The sequence below is a fragment of the Aulonocara sp. 'chitande type north' Nkhata Bay genome, linkage group LG16 (genome assembly GCF_057382095.1).
Source record: "Aulonocara sp. 'chitande type north' Nkhata Bay isolate Kocher_YH1m ecotype deep benthic linkage group LG16, A_spYH_male_GT1.1, whole genome shotgun sequence".
Taxonomy (NCBI): domain Eukaryota; kingdom Metazoa; phylum Chordata; class Actinopteri; order Cichliformes; family Cichlidae; genus Aulonocara; species Aulonocara sp. 'chitande type north' Nkhata Bay.
The window spans coordinates 36,067,386-36,078,196 of record NC_141359.1 but is presented as its reverse complement, the minus strand read 5'-3'; the positions used below and the strand labels follow the sequence as shown (position 1 = coordinate 36,078,196).

The following is a 10,811-nucleotide window of genomic DNA, read 5'->3' as shown; positions in this document are numbered from 1 at the left end:
AGTAATGAAAGTGAGCCTATTATACTTAAAAGCCTAGCTCTCACACAGAGAGCGCTTTCTCCATACTCTCTACGAGATCTATGAGAGTGAACGAAGACACACAACTTTTACCATGAGCACAGATACCCCCCCCCGAGGGGCACCCAATCAGAAGAAAGACAAGTCTCACACTCATGTTATCATTGAGAGTCTGCCACACCTCTAAACCTCAATTGTTCACTTTTGTTGCTCTTTTAACTTGAAGACTATCTGTTCAGCAGGTTGGATGACTTCCATTGAAAGAGGTGATGACAACTTCCCAGTATGTGGGGGAGGACACGTTATAGGCATATACATGGTAGCAATAACATCTGAGAACAGCCCTTCATTGGACTTGAAAAAAGTTGCACCACGGACAAAACTATGAAAATAAGTCAACAAAAGTCAATAAAATGCCATCCATCCATCCATCCATTCGCTTCCGCTTATCCTTTTCAGGGTCGCGGGGGGCGCTGGAGCCTATCCCAGCTGTCATAGGGCGAGAGGTGGGGTACATCCTGGACAGGTCGCCAGTCTGTCGCAGGGCTAACACACAGGGACAGACAACCATTCGCGCTCACATTCACTCCCGCATTCATACCTAGTGGCAATTTGGATTAACCAATTAACCTATCCCCACTAACTGCATGTCTTTGGACGGTGGAAGCTGGAGTACCTGGAGGGAACCCATGCAAACACGGGGAGAACATGCAAACTCTTATAAAATTATAAAATGCCATCTGATGTATTGAAGTGAGGTTGCACAGGGTAGCATGCATGCTATGATGATCACATATGGTTATGTAATCCTTTAAGCTATATATCTTTTAAAAATGAGGTGGTAAAAAGGGTGGTGATAAATCATCCCGGTCATTTACTTCTTCCCTTCCATCTGTGCTATTACAAGTCATCATGTCACACACAAACAGCTGTAAATGTATTACAGCAGCTAATCAGACAGTCACACCCCACCTCTTCCTCTGTGGATGCTATTAGCTGCTAATGCTCTGCTCCCTTGGACACTTCAACGGCAAATAAATGTAATTGTGATGAATTGCTTCAAACTAAAGGTTTCACTCATCAGTATCTCGACCCTCCTCAAAAGAGATGAATTTACTTTGTCAAAAGAAATCCAGGGTGACACACTTGAGTAGGCAAGTAGGTGGCAGGAGGCTGAATTGACTGGAAGAAGGTGACGTGGGTAATTTGTTCATCCCGAAGGGCTGGAGCATTCATTAAGGGAAAGCTGAACAGGAAGATGAGGGGAAAGGCCCGCTGGTGACAACTGAACCCATGGTTTACACCTGCAAGGTAAATGCTGCCGTACTAACACACACAGATACCAAAATAGACCTCAGCCCTTTATCGTTAGTGTCACAACCAACTGGTCATAGATCAGCAGGCCATCGCTCCTGGCAGAGTTGGATAAATGTGTTTTGTGTTTGGACCTGTTATTGGTTGTTCCAGGGGCAATTACAGGCAAGGACTAGTCAAATTTGTTCTAAGCAGGGTATAATTTAAATGGATGATGATCATTAGCAACACCAGGTTGACAATCATAGGGTAAATATGGATTTATCTCATCTTATTTACAGCATTCCTACCGACGAGCTTCACACACTTGAGCATTTAGGACAAAACATGTTTTGGCAGGAAAACAATCCTGACGTTAGGGGGATTTCTTCTGTTGCTTTAATAATGATGATATATCTATGCAGAGTGGGTGGTGGGGATGGTGGGGGTGTTCCTCAAAATGAATAGCTGCCTCCTTGCATCCCCTCCAAACCCTCAGTTTCTCCATCCAAGCCTCTTAAATTGATTGAGGAAGGTTAGCACAAGTCGCTGACGTTGAAACCCCGCTCCTCTCTGCCAGCAAATGTGTGGTGTTTCTCCTGCTCCAGCTGTGCTCTGAATTCTTGACCTTGGCTTCTTTTTAATCTGCCTGCCACAGTCCCTCTATTTTCTGACTCAGTCAGTGTGTGTTTTGGCAGAATGAAACTACCGGTGATCCCTTTTATGACCTTTTATATACTCAGACAAAGCATAAAATCTGTGTGTGGAAGTGTCTGTGTGAGAACTGTCAAGCTCAGCAGATCTGCAGAGATAAAAATGCCCCCTCCAGCTGGTTGTGTTGTCTCCGAGCCATGTTTTTCTATTCACGTTAAGTATTGTTCTGCCTTTTTTCTTCTAATTTAGCATATTTAAAGCTGCTGGAGTGTTCCTTTGTTGGGACTAAATCAGTGATGATCGTTAGCGGTTGTGTGTGGTGCATAAAGTAGGGGGCAGGTAACGATGATGCTCCGTGACAGTCAGTGGAAGTAAACTTTGAATGTAAGTGGAGCCACCATGCCTCCCAGCATGAGGACTCCAAATTTAGCTCTCCACCAGTGTGTGGGTGTTAAAGCAGTGCCTAGTTTTTAAGGGTTTTAGCCCCTTTAACCTCATGAACCTTTGGTTGTGATGCATCACTTGTTAAAATATAACGTGTGCTCAAAGTCCTGCTCTGCTGCCAGAGAGCCTCTGCCTTTTCCGTTTGTAAGGGAGCCAATTTAACATAGCTTGAACATCACATGAATCTGGAGAAACTTCATTATACAAGCAGAGAAATTCATTTTGCTCACTGCATGACAATCAGGACTTACCTCGGCTGTGTAGAGCAGATAGGTAAATTTAAAAAATGCACACCTCCTTATCTAAATGCTTGCATTCTCATTCTAACAACACGAGCACCACTACAAAATACAAAGAATGAGAAGGAGATAGAAGATGCTATCAACTATCACCAGCTCAGTCAGCTGATACAGCCATAGTGTCACAGTCTGGCGAGGGCAGACTGTATGAATTGAAAAAGGACCCAAAATGCAGACTCCAAGGAACAGGGAACAAAACTTGAATGTTAACAAAAAGCGAGCCGTTTAATATGGCTGGTAAAAAAGGTACAAACAAAGGGCAAGGCAAACTGAAGCAAAATTAACACAAACCTAAACTGGGAAATCTAAACAAACAATAAGAAAAACCTAGACAAGAAACTTGGAAGCATGGCATAGGAAACATGGCGTGGACAACAGACGACCTGACAATCACACACTGAAAACAGAGGACTTAAATACACAGGAGGTGATTAGGGGAAGTGGAGACACATGAGGAAACAGCTGGCACACATGAACATAATGACGTCACAGTGGGAGAGTAAAACTGAACATGATGAACACAGAACACCAGACCTCTTCACAATAAAACAGGAAACATAATGAGACATAGACATGACAACCCGAACTTGACAACGTAAGACACAGACATGAAACGCATGAAGAGCAGGGGAGATTTAACATGGTTGGAAACACGAGGGGAAAATAATAACTAGAAACACTTAGGCATAATAATACAAACTTGATAACATAAGACACGCAGCATGAAACACGAAGGGTGAGGGGAAGCTTAAATACAGGGGAAGAAAACACAAGGAGTCTAATAACCAAATGAACTTAGATAACCTAATGAACAAAATAAACTCAAACTTAAAACGCTGGGTCAAAAGACCCAGGACCATGACACATAGCCTCAATCTGCGCGATAGCCCGCTGGTTCATTTACATGATCCGTGTCTGATAATTGGGGAAAAAACAGAAATCTCAAATCTGGCTACAAGAGGAGTTTTTTTTTTTTATTAGATCTTGTATCTTTACAGGGATTCATAAACCAAACATGCTGAGAAAAAAATATATGCACATTTATGTATATTCAGTATTTGCATGTACCAGGTTGGTATAGATTTAGGGAGTATTGCACATAACTATTCTTTGTCCTGTGTGTATCGTATTAATGGTGCCTGATTTTTTTTGTGGTTCTGTTTTTCTGTTACTTGCTCAGAGGTCAAGGATATTAATCAAATTGGTTATTAAAAGTTTAATTTTTCTAATTAAGAGATTTCTCTCAGATGAATGAATTTACAGTGATTGCTAGGAACATTTGAAGGCCAGTACAAATGAACTACTGTAAAGGCAGGCAGATCCTTGTGATGATAAGCCCACAACTTTCAATCTATTATTATTATTTATTTATTTATTTATTTGCTTTTCCTACCTCGTGGGGGCAATGCAACAATTTGAAATAGAGACATTGAATACTGGCCTACCTTACAGAATTGGCCCCATAAAATGTTAGCAATGAGTTGGAAAGCATCTGTTAAGAGGCGCTTTTTCTTTTGTGTTGCTCGTGCAATCTAAAGTTTGGCTACTTGGGGAGAGCTTCTGGAGGTTTCAAGGAAAAAGTGTTCAGGAGTCTTCTTTTACTTAAGTATGTACAAAAGTTAAAGGAAAGCTTTCTAAATTCTAAATTGGTTGTGTTGGCTGCAGAGCAGTTTATTTTATTTTTCTTCTTTCTGTAGCCAACACATCAACATTTCCATCATCAACACCAAACCTTCCAACTGGCAAGACAAACACTGAAGTCAAAGTCTGGAGTTCCATAAAAGAGTCTTGTGGGTTGCTTCCTGTGTGGGACCATTATTTTGAGACTTGAATTTTCTTTCATTTTAGACTCTTTGTTTTCAGTCAACAATCGGTGATGTTGAGACACTAAAACTATTTTTGATTTTTTTAAAAATAAGATTTAGCAAAGGATCATATTTTGCGTAAAATAAACCATTGCATGGAAAATCAATGTGCTTAAAGCATGTCCTGCTTTTTCGTGGTTACTTGAGCAAAGATTTACTGATTAGAAATATATTTCACAGAAAAAAATAACCCTGCGAGAGGCAGGGTTAGTGGCAGCTGTCTTAGTTCGAGAGGCAGGGTACACCCTGGACAGGTCGTCTGTCGCTCTAACACATAGACACAGACAACCATTCACACTCACACCTATGGGAAGTTAACCTGTCCCCACTAACTGCACGTCTTTGGACTGTGGGAGGAAGCCGGAGTACCTGGAGAGAACCCACACAAACACGGGTCAACATGCAAACTCAACCACAGAATGACCCCGGCCTGATGGTGGAATTGAACTCTGAAACCTTCTTTCTGTGCAACAGAGCTAAGCGCACACAAGAAAATACATTTCCTCCCCCAAGACACTGCAAATAAAGTTTAGGTGTAGAGGAATTCCATTTCAGGGGACAAGGCTGGATCTGCATGGACACTTGCTAGCTGTGAATTCTGTGGTAGATTATGTGCTGTATTCAGAGGCACTGCTTTCCACTAGGCAAGCCGGGCAACTGCTTGGGACGTCCTGCCAGTGGAGGTTCCCCAAGGTATCAAAATCAGCAGTGACACTAGAAGAAACCAAAACCCCACTAAAAGGCCACCGCCTGATGCCACCGTATGAATCTGTTTAAACAAACCGATGACACCAATGAAAAGCACTTGGTAAAAATGAAGAAGAGTTATCCTTATGTGAATGAAAAAAGAGAATGGGAAGGTGAAAAAAAGCAAAGCATCGTTAAGTGGAGCAGATAATGATGCTAAATAATTTTAAATATGGTGATGAATACTTTTTGGAGAAGCCCCCTGTGAAATTTTGCTTAGGACACCAGCACACTCTAGAACCAATACTACCTGTACTCACATCCAGGCTCAATTACACCGATTCTATGTTAACACTGATTTTATACCCAATGTCTGACTAATTCAGGGATTTTCCTTCTAACATGCAACTTTTCCAGTTAATTTCTCCAAAATCTCAGTACATATGCATAATGTCGTAATGATATCACTGTTTATCATCCATCCACTTATTAACTTATCCAGTTTAGAGTTTTTTGGGCCTGGAGCAAATTCACATTCACACATAGGGCCAATGTAGAACCACCAAGTAACCTAACAAGCTTGTTTTTGGACTGTGAGAGAAAGTTGGAGTACCCGGAGAGAACCCGCTGTCACTGCTGTCAGAGACACAATAAAAAAAGATCATTTTTTAGCAAAAATAATCCACTAAAGCTTCACAAAGTGAAAAGAAAGAAAGCTCTCCGGGTCCCTCGTGGTGGCCGCCTCGTGCTCTCGCTTCAGTATGCCACCCAAGAAAGGCCCAACACCAGAGGAGGTTGAGGACATTAAAACCTCCCTCGGAGCGCTGTGCGGAGACGTGGCCGCAGTCAGGGCACAGCAGGAGCTGCTTCTGGGGCTTCTGGAGGAGGTAAAACAGCTACGCCTCCAAAATGCCGAGAAGGACAGACGGATCATGGATCTCGAGCGGCGGGTGGATGAGCTGGAGCAGTACACCCGTACGAACGACGTGGTCATCAGCGGTATTAAAATCAAGCCGCGCTCGTATGCGCGCGCGGAGGCCGGGAACGTCGGGGAGCCCAGCGACGAGGAGACCCGCTCGGTAGAGCAACAGGTGGCGTCCTTCCTCCAAAGCAAGGGGATAGAGATGGACCTGGAGCACATAGAAGCATGTCACTCACTGCCCAGGAGGAGTGACAGACTGCCGGCCATCATTATGAGATTTGTCAATCGGAAGAACAAGGTCGCACTGCTGAAACAAGGACGCAAACTGAAAGGCACGGACGTTTTCATTAATGAGCATCTGACACGAAAAAACGCAGACATCGCGAGGAAGGCAAGGCAACTGAAGAAGAACGGTAAAATACAACATACATGGGTAACAAACTGTAAGATTTTCATTAAGCTAAACGGGACACCAGAAGAGGCAAAAGTACTGATAGTGAGGAACATGGAGGATCTGGACAAGTATAACTGACACCAATGTATCAATTACACCAGGAAATGACATGGACACGTTGAAATTAGTTCTTCAACAGAAAGTAATTGATCTAGATTGTGAATATAAGGAGCATAATATAATAGATCCAGAAATAGATTCTGAAAGTAACTTTCTCTCTTCTTTTGTTAAAAATTGTAATTATTTCACTCAGGAACAATATGAAAAAGAAATTAACCTAGACGGGAAGCTCTCATTAATTCACTTTAACAGCAGAAGTATGTACTCTAATTTTGATTTCATTAAGGACTATTTGCAACAATTTTCTCGCCCCTTTAGTGTTATAGCCATCACTGAAACTTGGTTCAATGTCGATAAAGGAATAGATTTTTGTTTGAATGGATATGATTTAAAATACATGAATAGATTAAATAAGGCGGGCGGCGGGGTTGCTATATATGTTCATAACTCTATAAAATATAATGTTGTAACAACTATGTCTATGGCTATTGATGGAATTTTGGAATGTTTGACTATTGAGATTATGAATGAAAAAAAGAGAAATGTTATAATAAGTTGTATATATCGGACACCCAGTTCAAGTATTGACACTTTTAATGAATGGATAGAAAAAACGTTTGCTTCGGTGAACCAAAAATTACTATTTATCTGTGGTGATTTTAACATTGATTTGCTAAATCCAACAAGGTTAAAAGCCATTGATGACTTTACTGACACAATGTACAGCTTATCACTATATCCAACAATAACAAAGCCAAGCAGAATAACATCACATAGTGCCACTATTATTGACAACATTTTTACTAATGTCATGGATTTCCAAATTAATAGTGGTCTGCTTGTCTGTGATATAACTGACCACTTACCAGTTTTTACTTTGTGTGACTGTGATTTAAAAAAAATAGATACCAAGATCATGATAGCAAAGCGAACAATAAATGAAGAAGCAATTCATGCCTTCAATTTCGATTTAGCACAACAAGATTGGAGTTCGGTGTATGAAGAGTCAGATGTGGACAAGGCTTATGATAATTTTCTAGATATTTTTACTATGTGGTACAATAAACATTGTCCTGTAAACGAACACATGACAAAGAAAAAAAGATAAAAAGTCCTTGGCTCACAAAAGGAATTATTAATGCTTGCAAAAAGAAAAACAATCTGTATAAACAGTTTATCAAAGTAAAAACAAAAGAAGTGGAACAAAGATATAAAGCATATAGAAATAAATTGACTGATATTATAAGAACGAGCAAACAACTTTATTATAGAAGAAGATTATATGAAAATAAAAACAATATAAAAGGAACTTGGGATGTGTTAAACAACTTAATTAAACAAGGATCTTCTGGAACATCATATCCTGAATATTTTACTGATGCAAATGGTGAAAATCACAACATGAGTAATATTGTCGATGGGTTCAATAAATTCTTCATAAATGTTGGCCCTGAACTAGCAGCGGACATCCCGTGTCATAAAAATGAAAATATCAGTAATATAAAATCAAATCCCTTTTCACTGTTCCTCTCAGCTACAAATGAGCAAGAAGTAATAAATATCACATTAAAATGTAAAAGTAAGTCTTCAATGGATTATCATGACATAAATATGTCTGTAGTTAAACAGGTTATTCTGAATATTGCTAGTCCCTTAACATATATCTGTAATTTATCATTTCAGTCCGGTTGTTTTCCAAAAAAAATGAAAATTGCGAAAGTAATACCACTATATAAAAGTAATGACAAACACAGTTTTACCAATTATAGGCCTATTTCTCTACTGCCTCAATTCTCAAAAATTCTAGAAAAACTTTTTAATTCAAGATTAGAAAAATTCCTTGAAAAACATCAAATAATAAATGTTGGTCAGTATGGTTTCAGAACGCAAAGAACCACTTCAATGGCGATAATTGAGGCAGTAGAAGAAATTACTGATACACTGGATAAAAATAAATATGCAGTTGGTATTTTTGTTGATCTCAAAAAGGCCTTCGACACAATCAATCACTCAATTTTACTGGATAAATTGGAAAGATATGGTATTCGAGGGAAAGCTGGTAACTGGTTAAAAAGTTACCTAACAGGTCGGGAACAATATGTTAGCATAGGGCATTACCATTCAGAGAAACTTGGTATTACATGTGGTGTTCCCCAAGGGTCAGTGTTGGGACCAAAACTTTTCAATGTATACATAAATGATATTTTTGATGTTTCTCAAGTACTTAAACTCATACTGTTCGCAGATGACACCAACATATTTTTCAGTAGCGATGATTATACTGATCTTGTAATGACTGTAAACAGGGAGCTAAAATTAATAAAAAAATGGATGGACATAAATAAATTATCATTAAATATAAATAAAACTAAAGCAATGTTTTTTGGTAATTTAAAATATAATATAGAATTACCAATTATCATTGAAGGTGTACCAATTGATAATGTGAGTGAAAACAAATTTTTGGGAGTTATAATTGATAACAAAATTTAATGGAAACCCCACGTCAGACACATAAAAACCAAAATTTCCAGAAGCCTCGCAGTTTTGAACAAAGTGAAACAATTCCTTGATAAAGATGCACTTCGTACTCTGTACTGTACCCTGGTTCTTCCATATCTTACATATTGTGTGGAAGTGTGGGGAAATACATATAAAAATACAACTAATCCATTAGTCACAGTACAGAAACGAGCACTGCGTATTATTCACAAGGCTGGTTATCTAGATCATACTCACAAATTCTTTCTTCAGGCAAAGTTACTTAAATTCCAGGATCTGGTTAATTACAATACATCCATAATTTTGTATAAAGCTTTTACTAAACTTTTACCGGCAAATTTACAAACTAGATTTGAAATTCGAGAAAAGGTTTATAATGTGAGAGGCTTTGGAGAATTCAAATTACCCAGAACTCGAACAACCCGTAAAGGCTTTTGTGTGTCTGTATGTGGTGTGAAAATCTGGAACAGTCTGAGTTTACAATTGAAACAATGCAAAAATATTCATAGATTTAAATTTCTCTACAAACAGTTGGTCTGGTCACAGTATACTCAATGATGGGTTTTAGTGTGCTCTGTAATGTCTGTCCTCTTACCATTGCTGGTATGGATTCCAAAATAAAAAATAAAAAATAAAGTGTGCGTATGTATGTACATATATGTACTTGTGTGTGTAGATATATATGTATGTATATGTATGTGTGTCTGTTACTTGTAGTTATTACTGCCTGTTACCTGTGGTAATGCAATTTATAATTTATATATTCTGTATTCAGTTATGAAGGCTCTAATTGTTGGTTGCGAGCAGCCGCTTAGATGCTTGTATCTGCCCGGGGCTGTTGATGGGTCTGTATGCAATGATGGGCGTAGCTGCGGGAAGTTTATTGTTTTTTTTTGTTGATGAGTGAGTATAGGGGTGGGATTTAATAAGTTTTCTTCGTCCCACTCCTTTTTCAGGCAAGTTTTGTTTTTTGTTTTGTGTATTTTATGTTCAATATAGGTATTTGTTGTGCCTGAAAATGAACAAATAAATGAAAAAAATAAATGAAATGAACTTCAGAAACTGTTGATAATTCTCTGTGAGCTTCTTACTGACCGTTTTCACATTGCACATAATAACCTATTGCTAATACAGAAGTATGGATTAGTGCAGCTTCTACATGTTACTATTTAGTGTTGTTAATTGCCATGAATCTCTTGTAACTCACTGTGAGGTCTTAATGCGACAACCACAGAGGCAATTATCTTGTAAACTGAAAACTTAGAAATTCTCCAAGGAAATCCTGGACTTCTCTGTAGCATCCATATGGTCTCACGTGAGATTGGATTCGTTCAGTACATAAGCACCACATATAGCACAGTTCATTATACCAGCTGCCACAGCATGAGGTCTGAGACTGTGACGGGACTGGGCTCCATGAAAAACTTGCACTTCTTCGTAGTTCAAATGACACCTGGAACATTGGGACAGGCTGACCTACATTTGAATTACATGATGGGGAGTACAATTGGAATTGAAGCGCTTCGTTTGGCTGCCTCTCTGCACATATTTGCAGATTATTCTCCTTCTTGCCAAGGTTATCTGGAAGATTTACATAGCACTTTGTTTTTTTT

The 10,811-nt window shown here is 39.1% G+C and overlaps 1 protein-coding gene across 1 annotated transcript; it reads left to right on the top strand.

The window, feature by feature from the left end:
- Window positions 1-5,988: 5,988 nt before the first annotated feature.
- Window positions 5,989-10,271, top strand: LOC147312009 (uncharacterized). The gene has a single exon (XM_086267365.1). It carries the CDS (start codon window positions 6,022-6,024, stop codon window positions 6,712-6,714), a length of 693 nt encoding a protein of 230 aa, XP_086123491.1. The 5' UTR covers window positions 5,989-6,021; the 3' UTR covers window positions 6,715-10,271.
- The last annotated feature ends 540 nt before the right edge of the window (window positions 10,272-10,811 follow it).

Bases quoted from the DNA above. Each gene is read 5' to 3' on its own strand.
- LOC147312009 (XM_086267365.1), top strand. From the start codon at position 6,022: ATGCCACCCAAGAAAGGCCCAACACCAGAGGAGGTTGAGGACATTAAA.